The sequence below is a fragment of the Cryptococcus neoformans genome, chromosome 5 (assembly GCF_000149385.1).
Source record: "Cryptococcus neoformans var. neoformans B-3501A chromosome 5, whole genome shotgun sequence".
NCBI classification, from domain to species: domain Eukaryota; kingdom Fungi; phylum Basidiomycota; class Tremellomycetes; order Tremellales; family Cryptococcaceae; genus Cryptococcus; species Cryptococcus deneoformans.
Genome location: NC_009181.1, coordinates 938,842 through 956,789, shown reverse-complemented (window position 1 = coordinate 956,789; position 17,948 = coordinate 938,842). Strand labels below are relative to the sequence as shown.

At 48.2% G+C, this 17,948-nt stretch overlaps 6 protein-coding genes across 6 annotated transcripts; 2 read left to right on the top strand and 4 right to left on the bottom strand.

Annotated features, from left to right (window-relative positions):
• Positions 1-186: 186 nt before the first annotated feature.
• On the bottom strand, positions 187-1,547 carry CNBE3550 (hypothetical protein; the record flags this gene model as incomplete). The annotated part of the gene is made up of 7 exons (XM_769988.1): positions 187-479; positions 534-617; positions 669-782; positions 838-956; positions 1,009-1,086; positions 1,137-1,288; positions 1,347-1,547. 7 exons carry the CDS (start codon positions 1,545-1,547, stop codon positions 187-189), a joined length of 1,041 nt encoding a protein of 346 aa, XP_775081.1.
• Positions 1,548-2,287: 740 nt separating this feature from the next.
• Positions 2,288-8,514, top strand: CNBE3540 (hypothetical protein; the record flags this gene model as incomplete). Its single annotated transcript, XM_769987.1, has 5 exons — positions 2,288-3,852; positions 4,122-4,915; positions 4,971-5,488; positions 5,539-5,741; positions 5,793-8,514. The coding sequence occupies 5 exons, from the start codon at positions 2,288-2,290 to the stop codon at positions 8,512-8,514; spliced, it is 5,802 nt and encodes a 1,933-aa protein (XP_775080.1).
• A 1,326-nt stretch (positions 8,515-9,840) lies between these two features.
• CNBE3530 (hypothetical protein) lies at positions 9,841-12,037 on the bottom strand (the record flags this gene model as incomplete). The annotated part of the gene is made up of 10 exons (XM_769986.1): positions 9,841-10,187; positions 10,242-10,427; positions 10,480-10,563; positions 10,615-10,679; positions 10,735-10,880; positions 10,936-10,993; positions 11,050-11,647; positions 11,703-11,723; positions 11,775-11,916; positions 11,984-12,037. The coding sequence occupies 10 exons, from the start codon at positions 12,035-12,037 to the stop codon at positions 9,841-9,843; spliced, it is 1,701 nt and encodes a 566-aa protein (XP_775079.1).
• A 447-nt stretch (positions 12,038-12,484) lies between these two features.
• CNBE3520 (hypothetical protein) lies at positions 12,485-13,202 on the top strand (the record flags this gene model as incomplete). The annotated part of the gene is made up of 3 exons (XM_769985.1): positions 12,485-12,689; positions 12,750-13,021; positions 13,080-13,202. 3 exons carry the CDS (start codon positions 12,485-12,487, stop codon positions 13,200-13,202), a joined length of 600 nt encoding a protein of 199 aa, XP_775078.1.
• Positions 13,203-13,308: 106 nt separating this feature from the next.
• CNBE3510 (hypothetical protein) lies at positions 13,309-14,340 on the bottom strand (the record flags this gene model as incomplete). Its single annotated transcript, XM_769984.1, has 5 exons — positions 13,309-13,421; positions 13,474-13,591; positions 13,647-13,913; positions 13,971-14,238; positions 14,300-14,340. The coding sequence occupies 5 exons, from the start codon at positions 14,338-14,340 to the stop codon at positions 13,309-13,311; spliced, it is 807 nt and encodes a 268-aa protein (XP_775077.1).
• Positions 14,341-15,038: 698 nt separating this feature from the next.
• On the bottom strand, positions 15,039-15,909 carry CNBE3500 (hypothetical protein; the record flags this gene model as incomplete). The annotated part of the gene is made up of 3 exons (XM_769983.1): positions 15,039-15,077; positions 15,136-15,348; positions 15,403-15,909. The coding sequence occupies 3 exons, from the start codon at positions 15,907-15,909 to the stop codon at positions 15,039-15,041; spliced, it is 759 nt and encodes a 252-aa protein (XP_775076.1).
• Positions 15,910-17,948: the final 2,039 nt, after the last annotated feature.

Here is a 17,948-nt window from a genome sequence, read left to right as displayed (position 1 = left end):
AATAGTTCGCTTGGTAGTAGGGGTGACCTGGGGTGACATTATGGAAAAGAATCAGATCGTTATAAGTACATGCATGAACAATTCAAAATCATACTTATGGTGTATAGTCAAAAACGCGCCGCGGCGGGATCAAAAGGGGAGGAACATTCTTTTCCGTAGGTACCAGTACTTCTTTCAGACCGTCCTTTAGAATTTGTTGAACCTTTTCCTCAAGCTCTCAAACATGTCAACGACAGTCTCTTCAAGAGTGTGGTACTTGATACCAAGCACTTTCTCAGCTTTCTTGCCATCGAAGATGTCCAACTCCTTGCAAACCTCGTCGTGAGTACCGGGTTTGCCGACGGGAACATTCTTAACTTCAGGGAAACGCTTGTGAAGAATGTCTGCGTAGTCCTGACCAGCGAAAGGACCAGCGCTTATGATAAATCGTTGGCCACCTGCTTCGGGAACAGTGAGGGCACGGACATGGCCCAAGGCAACTGAATGGTGCCATTAGACACAGGTTTTGGGGCTCAGCAGAGGAAATAACTGACTTTCCTTCACATCAACCCAGTTTCCTATGGGACCGGGAATGTCCTTTTCGGTCTTCTCACCGGCAGGCCAAGACCAGAAAGAGGCTATGAAAAAATCCGTCAGGACACGATCACTTGGAATAAATTTGCACTTACCAACAGAGGTGTTAAGGCTCTCAGGCTTGTCACATTGGTGGATCACTTCACCAAGAACATAAGGGGGGTGGATAGCAACGGCATCCCATGAAGGCTTTTCGTCCTCAATGAAACCTGCGCACTCAGCCGTGAGCAAAACTTCCCTCTCATTTCATACAATCAAACTCACTCCACAAAGCCTTCTCAGCAAGAGTCTTACTGGCAAGATAGGAGTGCATGCCATCAGCCTCGACACCCTTCTCTTCGACGTGAGGAATAGAGTCGACGTTCCAATCGGCCTCAGTGTACCTAGCCAGGTCATTAGCCATTGCTGATATAATGTAACGACCATGACCCCTACGTGACGGGAGGCTTTTTAGATATCGGGCACATGATGGCAGCAACAGAAGAAGTAATAACGACCCTTTTGACCTTCGGGCTGAGATAGTTGTCAGAACTGATTACCATCGTAACGCTCCCTGTACTTACTTGTTCTTCTGAACACTCTTCAAGATACCGGTGGTGCCTTTGACGGCAGGATCAATAAGTTCCCTGGGGTCCTTAACGTTGGTAACGTAGAAAGGAGAAGCAAGATGCGCAACAGCATTAACGCCCTTGACAGCCTCGTCGAAGATACCGTCCTACAACACACGTGATGTCAATTTTCATCATTCTCGCACAACGCGCTAGTTGGCCAACCTTGGTGATATCGTCGACAAGAACATATTCGAACTCTCCCAAACCCTGGAAGAGGTGCTTGAGGTATTCTCCCTTTTCCTTGGACCTGACGGTACCCCTAACACGGAATCCTTCCTTCAAAAACTCTTTGACGGTGTGGGATGCAATGAACCCGGAAGCACCAGAAACCAAGATCAAGTCTCCCTTAGTGATAGCAGACATGTTTGTGTTGTTATAAGTTGTAAATTTCGTATATGTTAAAGGGACAAATGGATACTGATACAAGAATCGGCAAGGATGAGGAAAAGGATAAGCTTGTAACGAATGCGTGGCTATTTGTATGCAATCATCCTAGTAGTCGCTTGTCGCTTATGCGTGATGAGCCAGACCAACAGACACGTAACCAGTAGTGGTGCGGTAGCGAAAAAAAGGACGTCGATCGCCCGCAATCTGAGACGTTATGTCATTATTCAGCCATCCATAATATTGCGGAGAGTCCTTGACGAAACCGCAGATGACCGAAGAGGTCGCTATCATCGCCATACGACATCGTCATGGTAAGACTTCATTATATAAAGTCACTACGTACCGCATGAGACGCCATGAAACGGCCACTGGCCCGACCGCATCATGTTGCAGCATCTTAATCGAGATCTTTGTAATAAGCTTCACCACCACGGAAAAACCGGAAGTTAAAAATGGAACAAAAAAAAGAAGTGGAGGCATTGCGTCACAGGTCACTCGTTCGTAAGCAAGGTGGAGGCAAAGGCTGAAGCACGGAGCTAAACAATCACTCGCGTAACAGGACGGAGAAGAGGCCAATCTCCACTGGGCGTTGGCTTCCAACGACGCGAGAGGGCAACAACGAACACCCAGCTGCGTGACGCGAACAACAAGGATAAACAGTAGTAGTCCTCAAAACAAACTACATAACCTTCAAATTAACCACACAGGCCTAGGAGATGCTTGAAGCCAGCCTACTGGGCCCTGCCTCATCTCCGGGGCAGCTTTTATCCTCTCGAAGTTTCGCGGGCCCAAGCTGCGATCTTCTCCGAAGCTCTTTCCCAGTCATCTTTCCTGCACACGATACTTACGATGCCAACGAACAAAGTCAAAACGAAAAGCCAAAAGGTCGTATAATTGCTGCCATAGGAAAAGAATCTGGCCGAAGTGATGAATGGGGGGAAGAAGAACTGGTATGGTACGATAAGACAGTGGTCTGGAGTCGAGGCGTCGAACTTTTTAGGCGGTTTACTTTTGAGCACGAAAGCGAGGTTGTTGCCTATGCGTGTTTCGCATGGTTCAAATCTGAAGGAGGACAAAATAGTTTAAGCAAACACAACAATGTGCTAGCCCGGAGTTCTGCTGCTTCGGAGACCTTCGGGCCATTTCATCGTTCGCAGCACATGGCCTGGGGAGGCCCTCGCTCTTCTTCTCAACCCCAGTCGCAACAACCTCAGTTGGAACGCACATTGGTCATTTTCCTACAGACACGTGCACATGTCTATTACCAGTCTGGCGAGGACATTACCGTCTATTTACCTTTCAATGTGGACTGTGCATGGGGCCTGCCTGACGGTGGGGTCCTTATCCAACGTGAGTTGGAAAAGCGCGAGTTGAGGATGATGAACAAAGACAAGAGGAAGGCTGGGAGCGTCTTGAGAGGCATGGATGATCAGAGTTCTATGTCTGTGTTGGATGATTTAATAGATCTGGAAGACGAATCTGGGCCGTCCTTGCCTCGACTCTACATCTTAGAAAATCCTTTCGACGAGCTTAAGGTGGCTGTCCAGGGGCAAGTCGAAGGTGGTTATGGGTCCAAACCTTTCCTATCATCGCCAGCACAACCTCTGGGTGCAACTTCGTCCGTTCTATACGTGTCATCGGAGCCCTATCCCTTCGTCATTACATACAATCAAGAATCGGGCGAGTTTGTGATATATCGGCATGTTCGCATCCACGCGGCCCCTGAGCATCCCCTTTCTACGCCTGATCCCAGGACTATGCGGCCCGAAGAGCTTCTTAGGCAGCCTGACAACCATCAGTTACCTGTACAGCCCCGTCATCGTCGGCCTTCTCTGCATCGCAACACTTCATCGTTTGGACCTACAGCTGGCGACCGAAGATTGTCAAGCGCTGCTGACCCGCTGGATCGTACACAACGACGTGCACCGCGTCTGTCACGTGGTCCATTACCCGATACAGCATCTACCGATGAACTACAGGCTGTCCTCGAACCCCCTTCCAACATTCCTGCCAATAGTGTCGGTCATCGGCGAAGTCGAGGCGTGTCTTTGATGCCTACGATGACTCCCAGGCCATCCTTCCCTGAAAACAAAAGACGCGCCTCGACAGCAGCGTCATTCATTCTTCATGACTTAAACGCACCTCAAGCTAAAATGGCGCTTCACGTAGCAGCAGAGAAAGACCTTAGAGAAACGACCATGATGATGGGCTTAGAAAGAGATGAAGTGGGCATCCGAAGCGAAGTGGTGTTTCATGCGCTTGCGACCTGGAAGCAGCCATTGTAAGTTAACCATTCATCCTAATGAATACCCCTGTACTGACTGCCACTAGTACGGTAGATTTAAAGCAAATCAATGTCTTTTTGAGTGACAACGAGGATCCACGCCATGTTGTTATTAACATTCATATCACCTCATTGTCGACACTTCAGAATACGTCATCTCAATTATGTTCGTTTGACGCAACCTTTCGAACCGGTCATTCTCAGCGTTGGGTCATCAAAAGCCTTCCACCCATACCTTGCCGGTCTGCTATTCCTATCCTTTGTAGCCGTGCCCCAGTCTTCACATCGTCACCTCGACAAAACATATACGACACAATTATCCTCCCTCTTGGTGATGGCTCTGACCCGCAGCTGGTGACCATCGGTAGAAGGCAGTATCCTTTTTCACTCTCAACCAAACTATCGAAAAGCTATCGATCTTCGCTCAAGCCCATCAAGTTTGTTGACCCAGTGGGCCCGCGCTTCACCACTGTCTACGCGAACGGAGAATCTATGCGATTCTCTGCCGCTATATATATCCGCCATGAACTCACTCAACGCTGCTTGGAAGCTTTATCCGGCATTTTGAATGAAAATGCCTTCGTTGAGTTCAAAGTCGAGCTACTGTCAGAGCTTCTAGCACTTCCCAGTTGCCAAAGGGATGATCCAGATGCGGTGTGGAATGTTTTTGAAGAAACCTTGACATGCATGTCTGGACTCCAGGTAGAGAGGCGCACTTTTTCTACGATGGGCCGCATTGTACAAGACAGTGCATTGTCTGTAGATGCCGTTACTAGGCGCCTGGCTGCTCGCCTTAAGTCCAAGGAGGTGCATTTGTCCTCGCCATCAGAGTACCAGCAGGCTTCCTTCAAGACTTCTATCTATCAATCGTTGCCCGGCATCTTACTTTCATTACACTTAATAGCTCAAGACTTTCGACTTTCCTTATCACGTAGAAAGGATCTATCTCGAGTAGTGAAGTTGATCATCAAATTTGCTTTACAGATTGGCAATAGAGATTGGGTTGATTACTGGGAAAGAATCATGCCAGTGGAAATCCCTAATCACGTGCGAGTCAGAGGTATGGACGACTTCGAGATTTATTAGAACATGATTACTGACCAGGCTGATCGCAGGGCGAGCACTTGACACCCATATTCTTGACCAGTTTGATACGCCCCCTGATATCATGTTGTCCTTATCGCGTCACCTCGCATGCCCAACCAAACGCTTTCCAATACCTGGCCGCCTTTTCAAATCTTCAGGTCGTAATATCAACAGTGCTCACACTTTTAAGGAGTATCCGGACGAGTTTGACCTGCTAGAGCCGTGCCCGAGGATCGCACTCATAACTTCTATCTATAGAGAGCTTGGGCCGTCAATCGGTTCACGACCACAAAACTTACCACTTCCTCGGCGCGCAAGGAATGCCCTCAAAGTTATCATCTCGAAAGTTCCCAATGCCGAGTGGTTGCATGATCTGCCCTACGGAGTGTCTCTGCCAATACTAGAAATTTTGCGGGCATGTCAGTGTTCACCTGAAGATGACTGGACGAGGGAGATGTACATGCTAATAGGAAGACCGGATATGGCCATGAAGGCAATGAAGGACACATGGTATGAGGACCTTACGAAGGATGATTGGCCAAGTGGCGTAAGTGTTTGTTTTGACTGTCCGGGAAGTATGCAGCTGATGGGAATCAGCTTGGACCGGAACGGTTGCCGACCATTGGTCAGATCATGTCACAGCACCAAGCAGGAAAGATGGACGCAAAAACAAAGAAGAAAGCACCGCTGATTCTTCCTCATGTGCGCTTCGGAACAGACAGAAGATTACAGGAGGTGGAGAGGATTATGCAAACTACGAAATTGAGAATTGTATCGTTGTCAGAGCCCAAGGGAGCAAGGTGAGCACGGTCAGAGTAGTTCGGCATAGTAACTTACTCAAAGGCCCCCAGTGCCGATGATGTCGCCCGATATCAACAGTCATTCGTCAATACGCTCGCCAATCGCACACTATCTATCACTGTTGGCCAAGGCATGTTTGAATACGGCACTCGTGTGACTACCATAACCGATGTTTGGGAGATCCCCTTCATTGAGCTGTCGGTCAAGATCACGCCGGGGAATAATGTTCTCAAAGCAGAGATTGTTTCAGACAGTGCTGAATGGCCTTGTTTCCATAATGGTGTTGCTGCAGGGCTGTCCATATCACCCGACTGCAAGGGTATCGACAGCTCTTGGATAGTCTTCAACCGCCCGCAAGCGTTGAATTCGGAGCATGGAGGTTTTTTACTGGGTCTAGGTTTGACGGGCCATCTGCGGTCGTTGTTAACTTATCATGCGTTCCCCCTTATGGAACCCCGGCATGATTTCACCTCTGTGGGCCTACTTCTCGGTCTGGCCTCGTCATATGCCGGCTCTGGAGACCTTCTCATCACCAAAATCCTTTCCCTTCATACTCATGCCCTACTCCCTCTTGGATCTATGGAACTCAACGCCTCACCCATCATTCAGTCCACTGCACTGGTAGGGCTCGGCCTTGTATATGTAGGTAGTCGGAACCTTCGTATGGCAGAAGTTGCTCTGAGCGAAGTTGGTCGGCTGGATATGCCCAATGTCCAAGGTTTTGGAGAACATCAAGAGTCATACTCGTTCTCTGCTTCCATAGCGTACGGGCTGATCATGCTTGGGCGTGGTGGAAGTACAACGAGTGAGATAGACAGAAAAATGTTGGCTCAACTACGGAGGTGCATCGTTGGAGACATAACGTCACTAGACTCGTCCAAAGGAAGATCAAGTTTTCCTGGTGTGGATATCAACATCACTGCTCCTGGTGCGACGCTGGCGTTGGGCTTAGCGTATCTTAAAACCATGCGTAAAGATGTTGCTGATCTATTGGATATTCCTCAAACAGCATTCAGTCTCGACCAGGTCAAACCAGAGTGGTTGCTACTTCGCACTTTTGCGCGAGCTCTTATAATGTGGGATAGCGTTGTTCCGACAATTGCTTGGGTGGAAGCGCAAATACCAGCTTTCATTCTTTTGGCTATAAAGGACGCCAAGCAGACACGAAGTCCTGATCTGACAACTGAGCTTGCTTATCTTAACATCCTATCTGGGGCAGGTCTTGCTATCGGGCTCAAATACGCTGGTACGGCCACAGAGCTGGCTCATAACACGATTATGTCGCTTTATGCCACATTGGCCAAAGCCGTATCGGGGCAGGGCATGAACTATGAGGGTCGCATAAAACGAACCTCTGCCAGGCAAGGTTTGAATGTTATAACGATAGCGTTGGCTGCTGTCATGTCTGGAACGGGAGAGTTAGGAGTCTTGAGAAGATTGAGGGTAAGCCACGGTCAGGAGGGTGCAGGTGTGAATTACGGGACCCACATGGCCATGCACATGGCTTTGGGACTGCTGTTCCTTGGCAGAGGGCAGTACACCCTTGGAAATTCAAATCTAGCAATCGCTGCTATGGCCATCGCTTTCTTCCCTCGCTTCTTGCCGAACCCCTCGGACAACAAAGCCTATCCACAAGCATTTCGACATCTTTGGGCACTTGCAGTTGAAGCAAGATGTCTCACCGCACGCGATGTGGAGACACTTGAAACTGTTTATCTTCCGGTCAAGCTTCGTTTTCGTGAAGGCAGTTCAGTGCGCCAACAAAGCCTTATATCTCCAACTCAGCTACCATCCTTCGATCGATTGCTCACCATCGAAGTCGACTCACCCCGATATTGGCCAATTAGAATCGATCTTTCCAATCCTCGCGATATGGAAAATCTGATCCGCACAAGGACGATATACGTCAAACGTAAAGCCGGATTTATTGACTATAACTCAGATCCTAAAGGCAACAGGAGCATATTTGTGCGAGTGGGCTCGATGACGGGTATTGATCTGCATTACGATCTAATAAGTTCTGGTGCGCCGCCTAGTGTGGCCCAGGAAGAGGTCAGTGAGCTTGTCAGAATTCACTCGGGCGATGCTTCCCTGGTGGGATTGGCGAATCATTTTACAGATGTGTCGGATGATTTTGGCAGTGGTATAGGCACTTTCCTTCGGACTGTCATCATCGAATGCCTTGCACTTGACAAACCCCATCTCATCGGTGTGTACCTCGAAATATACTTGTCATTGCGGCGAGAGGCCGCCCGATCACGAGACCCCGTATTATCCTCCAGCGAAATATTTGATGGCATGGAAGATATCGTGCAATCCGGGCTTATCAAGAGCTTCTACGATGAACACTATGAGAAAAATTTTGCCCAAGTCAATGCTGCTGGCGAGAAGCGCTTCGCTCTCGTTCGACATAGTTTTATCAATGCCGCAAGAAGGTCTGTTTTGGAATCATCGTCAGAGGAGACTGAGGAGTCACATAGAGCGATCGAGTACATGCTGAAGGGTTTAAGCGCGTGGGAGTCGGATGCGAGGAAGATTGCAAAATGGCTGGCAAGAAACGGCGTGCCCCCATTACCTTTGTTGGAGGCGCTTAAACAAAGACTGTATAGGAAGGGATTGGCGGGTACAGAGATAGAATTGAAAATGAGGAGATCCGCAGAGAAGTATTGGGATAGTGTTGTGAAATCATACGATGAAGGGCCGGCGCCAGTGTATAAAGGAGACGTTTGGAAATTATGTAGTGTACAACAAATCATCGATCTCTGGCAATAATAATAAATGCATAACATTGACGCTTTACGCTTTACATTACTTTACAACATACAATCAGATACTGAGCATTCCGGATGACTTTATCGTTTACTTGTCTTCTCGTCACAACACCGGCTTAACAGATTGCCGTTGTGGAGTTGGAATTCGGGTGCGGCGGGGCCTTAAAACGAGTCGTGAGAGGATGGGTTGGAGCTTCAGCCATGCACTCGGCACAGTGGTAGTCATAAATGTGGTTTTTGAGATTGAGGATGGAGAATGAGGGCTTGTTAGCTTTGATACAGCCGGGACAAGCGAATTGAATGCACTTCCAGAATAATTTTGTCAGTACGTATCATGATGCGTAGTTCAGCATGCTTACAGTAGAATGGCATTCGACTTGTTTAAGGGAGGAAATAGAAGTGGCAAGAGGACCGTGGCAAAGCTAAAATAATTGGAGGCCATTAACGATTATCACCCCTCGACATTGTCCTGATTGACTGACCTTGCAAAAGGCTGGCATGTTTACTACGTTGGAAATTGCTTTGTCTGATAGATTATGAGTTAGAAGTCGAGAGCTGAGTTGGAACTTGATGACTGTCTCAAAACTGGTTCAAAAGCCTCTCTTTTATATGTATGTTGCCGCTGCCCCACGTATGCACTCCACAGGGCATTGCATCACATCAGCTCCGATAATCCTTTCACCATCCTTTCGACCGTTTCTTCTTTCTCCTATCAAATCGCATCAGTTCCCAGAGACCCAAACAGCAGACGATTGAACGCCCTTTTATTCTCCGACATGGACCGCAAGGGACGGTCGAGAAGGGCAAGGGTCGGTGCTGAGAAGGCGTATCAGGTCAATAATGGACTGTAACAAGTGACCAACAGATGACGAGCACCGTTGTCCATTGGCGTAGACACCTGGCTGGACAGTCGGAAGGGAGAAAGGGTGAAAGGCCGGAGCTGGGATAAGCGGAGTAAGAATGCGCAAAGGATGTGATTATGCTACCCGTGACACGTCTTCAAAGGATGCTCTTTTGATCTGTGGCGAATCAGAACGCAGAACGTGGCAGATGGAAGAACACATGAGGACGTCCTCTGCGTGATGGTCGGACGTCAAATACCAAACGTTGTTTTCTGGCCGTCAGCAGAGGTCGAAAGCGAAGCATTTCGCCGTTTTTGTTCGTTTTGCCCCATTACACTCACACATGGGCACGCGATGGTGCACGATGACGCGTGACTCAACAATGCACATACATGCTTCTCCCGAATGCCGATACTGCAGATAAACAGACATTGCTCAAATCAAAAGCGAGCAATTCTCAATAGCAGCAACTGCATTGTCAGCAGTTACAACTCTACCTTGCGCTTCTTCCCCTTAACTTTCTGCTGAGCTTTCTTGCGTTTAGCCCTCTCCAACTGAGCTTTTGTCTTTTCTTTCCGAGGGATATTCGCGGCCAGCCTGTCTTGTTTTCCAGCTTGTTCGCCACCCTCCTCATCAACAGCAACAGTAGGGGAACCTTTTTCTTCAGCGATCTCCTCCTGTTCCTCTATTAGTGGACGCTTGGGTGGTCGTTGATCCTTTGCTTTCTTTGTGGCCTTAGGTCGAATGCCTGTGTCACCACGCATGAAGCATGAGACGAAGAATCCGTTAGTCTTGTCTTCTGGAAGGCACCGAATCACGCCGTTGGCGAGTTCTACTCCGCGTCAGTTTGGTCCGGCGCCAACGATGCTCCAACGACACAACTCACCCTCGTCTCCTTCCATTTCCTCAGGCCTTCCTCTTCTCTCCCATTTGGGTAGAACGGACTCTCGACTTGCCAGACCCCATCCATTCTCTTTGGCAGTATTCGACTGCAGAGCCGCCATGACGACACGCTCGTCTTCCTCAGGGTGGATAGAGCATGTGGAATAGACAATCCGTTGAGCTGACGGAACTAAGCAGGTATAGTAACGTTAGCACAATCGAAAAGGACGGCTAGTACCCACATTTGAAAGCGTGAAGGATCATTTGAAGCTGGAAGCTCGCCAACTTCTCTAGACGTTCTGTTTTCGAATCTGATTCCTCGGCATCTACATCATCTTTAGATCTGACTGTCAAACAAAGTCACCAGAAGAACTTACCGTCATCCACGAGATAGTCCAACCTGTTGACGATCCCCGAACCGGAACAACTCGGATCAAGTAATCTAACTCGTTCATCAATACTACGTCGCTTTCAACGGATTGCCATCAATGACCTACATGCGTGTGACATTCTTGAACTCTTTACTTTTAGGATCAGTGTCTGTGAAGTCAGCTCTTTGAGCTTGTACGTTGGAGCAGCGGGCTTTCTCGAGCATCTTCTCAAGAGTCTTGAATCGATTGGGAGAGCGCTCAAATGCATGGAGCTGTAGGTCACCGTTAGAACAATATTTTCCTTTGCAGTCGTCGGAATAGACTTACTTTGCCCCTGTTCGCCATCAAAGCCGAAACGTAACTAGTTTTGTTACCTGGTGCAGACCTAATATCTTCTCAACACCGACTCTCTGGAGTTCTAATTAGGCAAAAAAGACTCACGTAGCGTCCAAACACTCTCCTTCACCTTCCACCCATCCTTCCATTAAAACCCGAGCCGGGAAACAACTCGCCTTGTCTTGGAGGATTACACCTCCGCCCTCGTACCATTCATCATTTACCCACCAATTGGCTGAACCTGGGAAGGCTAACAACACGTCTGACAGGTGCGGGTCGGCAAAGTACTTTCCTTCAGGTATAGGATAAACAGGCTCATCCAGCTTTGTATATCCCTTCTTCTTCAGATACTCCCCGAGCTCTTCAAAAGGTCTCCCTGCATTGGGGTTATATCGGATATATCTCACAGCCTCTCCTTCACCACTTGTCTTTGCCAAGTCTTCCTTTTTCGTCTTGCCTTCCCTGATTTGGATTCTGACAAGTTCAGCCTTTAACCTCGCTTGGTGACGCATCACAGCGGGTTTGGGTGGCCATTTATCGGACGCTTCGATACGAGACCTAGATGAGAAGAGGAGATCGTGTAAGAGTACGAGGACGAGAGATTGTGAAGTCGGGGTCTTGGCGGGCGTGCGGGAAGGGAAAGTGGTACGTTCAAGTGCGAGGATGGGGACCGTCTTAAGCAGTTGTTGGAGGACAGGACGATCTATCTCAAAGGTGTTAGTATGACGAATGCCGATATTTGAGCTATGAAATCCAACATTTGAGGGTCTCGATAATCACTACGATACCTATCAGTACTCATTCTTACAAACAGCCTTAGAATATCTTACATGCTAATATACGCTTGGCTTCAGCGCCTGAAGCTTTCACACCAGCAGCTGCCAAAGACCCTTTTACTGATCCCTGGTGCTTATCAAGATGGTCGAGCGCGAGAGCTGCAGATTTGTAAAAGTTCATGGTGCCCAAACAAGTCTGATTATAAAAGGAGCAACGCATTCATAAGCATATATACAAGTACAACACTATGGAAGAGGCGTACATTTACTTGAGGCGCCAGAGCGTGGTCGAGATGTGCGGATGAGCCTGTAATCATTTGTCAGCGCCATCTCCTCGTGCAAGAGTCAAAAACGAGAGGTGAAACGAAAGAGTTCAGGTGTAAGAATGGATAAAGTGTACAACATGTGTTGTTCTGATAATGTAGATAAGATTTACAAACATCATGACAAGAGCTGGTATGGCAGGCATGTAGGTGTGTGTGAAAAGAGAGAATATGAACTTACGCTTTGGACAACGGATCCAGTAAATAGAAGAGATGAGAGAGATGGGAAAATGAAAAGGGAGCAGCGAAAATCAACAACGCTTGACAACTTTTTCTCATCGTCAGATGAGGGGTGGAGGTTTACGTAATATTTTGTGGGCGCGTCTGAGCCCGATTGAGCAGCGAACAAGAACTGAATGAACGACAACAACAACAGCCGAAATCAACGACCAACCGACTTTCCTTCAGACGAAAGAAACAAGTATTACCTTCTCGGTCAGCATGTCTAACAAACCATCACTCGGAAAGGGCCTTCCGTCTCAAGTCAAAAAGTCCTCACAAGGCAGGCGAGAACCCTCAGGAGGTGCATACACCATGTTCACCCCGCAACAGGTCAAGCAGTTCAAAGAAGCTTTCACCATGATTGATCAAGATGGCGATGGAAGGGTGACGGAAAGTGACCTTAGAGAAATGCTTACTAACCTTGGTACGCATATAAGCTTGTGAAGGGGTTGTATAAAAGCTGACATCTACATGCTGCCGTCAGGACAAACACCGACACCCGAGCTCCTCCATTCCCTCCTTACCTCCCGCCCCGGAAGCTCTGCCGCAACACAAAGCAAACCGATCAGTCCTTCCGACGGGGTCAACTTCACTCAGTTCCTGTCCATGATGGGTGAGCGACTTATACAGCTTGATCCAGAGCAAGATCTAGTCGATGCCTTTGCATGCTTCGATGATGGCGATAAGGGGTACGTGGATGTCAAGACGATGAGAAAACATCTAGGAGAGTTGGGTGATAGAATGGAAGACTGGGAGGTGGGTCTGATTCCATGATGATTGCATGAGGCAGATCACTGCTGATAACTTCTTGCAGATTGAGAGACTCTTCTCTGGCCCTTTCACAGATAGGCAAGGTCGTTTCAACTACCCAGAATTCGCCAAAGTACTCCGGGTAAATGATGGAGATCCTGAACGTAAAGACAAACTCTCTACATAGTCGTTTATCTTTTGTATTCTCTGTTCGTATAGCGTGTTCAATATGTGTAGACATTCCCTGTTGTAATGCATACTTTTCTCCGTCCCCACTGACATAATGTACAAATTTACTGGATGATGATCATCCACGCAAGGACAAAGAAAAAGAGGCACATGGGATAGACGGCAAGGAATGTTCGGCTCTCTGGGAGCTGTGTACCGTTGAAAAAGTTCATTGATGCTGAGAATAATTAGCATATGTTATCTTTCTGAATGATTTGGACAAGATTCACCCCAAACGGACCAGCCCCAACATGCCAAGGTTACGGGTATGCGGACAAAGATGTTGTGAACGAGGAAGGAGACAATGGAAGCGATCAATATCGGTGCAATTGCATAACCCAACACACACTGAAACAAAGTGTCAGCATTCCTGAGCACTTTTCAATCTCTAATGCCCACTCACCAAACTCTGGAAGAATGAGACTTTCCCACCCAACAGTTTCGAGTTGACAGTCACCACCACAGATCCGACAGTGATCAAAGAGATAACCAGCGAAAAGACTTGCATCGATTGATCTTGCGGCGCATCGATAGAGAGAACGATGGCGAGTGCCAAACAAATGACAAGCGGGCCCCAAAGGTCCCAGTCTCGAAGAAGCTGGCTGTGACCGCCTTTTGGAGGGTAGAGTATGAGTATAAGCTTGGCGTAGATCGAGTTGAGGTCACGCATCTATCGGTATTTCATCAATACCATGTAAATAAGATGATCTGGACAAAGAATACGCACAATGGTCTTTGATACTGGTTCGTCCAAGGTAGACTCTCCCGTATACCGCGTTTCAACCCTCACGCCTCCCCAGCCCGTCGTGCTCGTCGCCGCTCGAGGTTTATTGCTCGGCCCATCCTGACCAATCTTACCAGACACACCCGAAGGGTTGGACGGGCCAGCAACGTGGCTGGGTTGGGGTTGCTGCTGGGATGAAGAACCGGAAGGGGTCGGATTGGGATTAGGGTGGGAGAAAGAGAGCGCTTCAAGGTCGTCTTCGTCAGGTTGGCTAAGGACGAGAACGTTAGTAGGGGCATGGAAGGAGAAGGTAGGGGAGAAAGGAGGCGTACATGAACTGATGGGATTCGGAAGGAACTTGGTCGTAGGACATGGTGGATAGATGATGCTGATATAAGCACAACGTCCGGAGAATGGACTATAGAGGGAGGATTAGAGTAGCGAGAGGGGGAACGCAAAGAGCGGAAAGCGAAGATGGATGGATGATGATGAACACGGTTGTCTCTCACACGCAGCAGCACTCAATCGGTTGACGCGCTTCGGCGCCTGGTAGGTAGGTACTTTTCAGCCTTGGAAAGAGCATTGGTAGATAGATATGTCACGCTAAATGCCGGATTTTTCTGTCCTTAAGCATATGAGCGAGGGTTAGCTGTATGAGCTTGAGGTCCAAGAGGACTATTGCATTAGCTAGTTCAAGGACCGGCAGAGCCAAGTGGAACATTCTTCATAAGGTTTGGGTACCAGTCCTGCTGCGTTATTACGAGTAAACTACTATACATAAGTGTGGAAAAGACTTTCAATGTAAGAAGCCGTCGTATAATACTACAAATAACACTGAGAAGATCGGAAATAATGATCAAGCCTCGTTACTAGCCAAGTTCATTCGTCGCCACAACTCTGTTCAACCCCACTTTGGTCATCCGGTAACCTCGAGCACTTGCTACAACGTCATTTCTTTTTTGGTATTTTCTATGCTTTGCAGTGGGTGACAACTATCTGAACCTTGATATACAACTTTGATGGTTTTTTCCTTGGTTAATCAATCCACCATATAAGATGATAGCCAGAGCCTTAAAAGTGACCTTGTTCCCTCAAGAGACGCTCACCCATCTTTCCGCCCCATCAGCTTTCAGACACTTGTGCCAGTTGAAATTGTATCATTACTTACAGGAGAAACACCCCTTTTCCTTGTTCCTGCAGTCTCAGAGTATCTCCTGCCCCGGACACGTGTGTTGGCGCCGAGGGCTGCAGCCTTGTTGATCTCGGCAGCGCCTTGAGAGCCAACAGGAGTGGGTGCGGGAGGGGCGGGAGGTGGCAAAGTCGCAGGCTGCGAAGGTGATGGCGGAAGAGTAGAGTTTTGAGGAGGTGGAGAGATGATACCCTATTTTTAAAAAGTTAATGGATCGGATCTTCCTATTACAGCTGTGCTCCTCACCTTGTACCCGCCCATGCTCAATCTTCTGAGAACACCTTGGCCTCTTGCCACCTTATCGGCCATAACGCCCTTTGGCTCGGTAGGCGAGTACGACCCATTGCTTTTCAACAATTCTGTGATTCCACTCTGACCGGGACCGCCATATGGAGCGCTAACAGACATTGCTCTTCTTCCATTTGCCCATGACTGAGCGCTGGTGTCCCTAAAGTCCCCGAACTCGAAAGGGACGTTCTCATGCTCGGCTCCTTCAGTTCCCGCCTTTTTCTGGCTACCATCCACACCCATCATCGGAGGCTTGGGAGGTGATCTTCCGAAAGAAGCAGCCCATTTGAAAAGTGAACTGGGCTGGGTGGGTGTGGCGGATGCGGCAAGGCCTGGGGGTGGGAAGAAGGGTGTATGCGGGGAGATGGATGAAGCGGAAGATCCCGGGGTAGTAGTCGAGAGGCCTGGCGGAGAGGCCTGGCGGGCCGCGGTAGCGTCGGGATTGATGGGGATGGGAGAGGTCATGAAGAATGTCCTTGGTGGTGAGCGGAAGTGAAAGGTGGCGTAGGCTCTGTGGATGCAGGTGTGAGCAGGTGACTTTGCGTCCCGAGATGGGGACGGGGATTCGCGGGAATTTACCTGTAACTGGATGTGGGAAAGGGGATATAGTTGCGAGGATGCAGGTGGATATATAGACGTAGACAGCTGCGGGTTGCGGTGGGCTGCGTGGTGGAGCAGAGGACGCGTGAAAAGAGAAGGTCCAGGATTCAGGACGGGGCAATGGACGTAAACCTAAGATAGATCGGCGGGTGTCGTCGCACGTGCTGCTGGAGGTGTCGTCAGAGTAGCGTGGGGGACCAGATCCTTATCGCGGCTGTGGTTGGTTGTAGCTGGGCGGTGGCTGTGGATTACTTCTTGTGCTCCTCTTTCAACTCATAACCTGTACTGTGCAGTAGCGAGAAAAGGCGGCATCAAAGGAAGGAAGACCTGGTTATATACATCGGCCGTCATTCCACCCCAATCCATCTCTAGCCCCCCAGGCACACTCTCCCCGCAACAAACTACAACATTTCAAATTCCCCCGGGGCACCTCGGAGGGCACTCCATAGCCGCCGGTAGCTTGACTGAAGACTTGAGACTGCTTGTTTGCGCAACCAGCTGCTGGCAGCCGCTATGCACACCAAAGAGACAGCGTGTTTGTTCATCTTCACGACACGGTTTCCCACTTTGCCTAGCCTACATAGCAGGAGTAGGGCAAATCCAAAAGAAACGAAGCCCATTCGCATCAGCCACTATTATCCCAAGGAAAATCCCGAAATCCTTCGTATTTTTTTTCGACAAGAAGTAGGATTCCATGTAGAGACCCAGACGATGCTTCGGTAACCTGTATTTCTCCAAGACTTTTCCGGAGATCTTGATGATTAATTTTTCACTTCCCCCCATTCATGCTTTGGAGGAAGCAATAAGCATATCCATGTCAAGCATCGCGAGCTGTCCAACCCTATGGCAAAGAGCAGTCCGCCTGGTTGTCGAAATCGTACGTAAAATCAATCGTGAATCATGATTCATCATCGCTCTTCACAGCTGTTCCTCCTCATTTATGTTTCTTGTTTAAACGGTCATTTCATTAGCAGATTACCGAAATGAGATGATATATCCGATCCAACTTTGGCTAGTGCCATTTTTACTCAGAGTTAAAAAGCAATAACTCGAAGATTTGTGAACTGACGATACGCACATGAAAATCATGCGCCTACTATAGTATGGAAAGGAATCTGGTAGGTAACAGGTCCCGAGGATATACATCTCTTCTTTGAGTTGTACCGATACCTATCCATGAGAGCGCATAGGCGCATGATTAGAGCAATAGTAATAACAAGCATTTGTGATCCGCACAGCTAATGAAGGTAGTACTTGCGAAAAGAAGTAGCTGATGATCAGAATTAATGACCCTGACCTTGTTTGTGTTCATTAGATAGTTTGCTCATCTGTATATGGGACGCTTTCTATTCCTTGGATTGTTATTGGCTTCATAAAACCCCATCAAGCGACAACGAATACGATGCGTTTCAGATAAATGATGGCAAAGGGCATTTTTGGTGAATAGCATAGTTGAGTTACATCATGACACATTTGTAGTAATGGTCTGCATTTTGCAATCAACAACCTGGCTTTCGGCCTTTGGTTTCATGTTGGCCCAAATAGAGGGTAAACCTTGAGCGAGAGAGCCTGTAAACAATGTCATGCAACTTTTCGATTACCTTGTAATCTGTCCTACAGTGGTTCGGCGGGTGTATTTTTTCCAGCAAATTACAGGCCTGCTGCAGTCGACAAGCTGTTTTGCGTATTTTTTACAGTCTAAGGTCATGCGCAGATTGCCATACCAAGGACTAGATATGGTTTTTTTGCGGTTCTGTTGATGGTTGATGGTTGTCGATGACGGAGAGTACCATCTCTTGGATCTCTAATCTGATATATCATTGAATGTTGGACGGAATGATGTTAGCAACTGCATCGCTGCAATTGCTTTGTGAGTTATTACAGACCGCCATATTATGGTGACC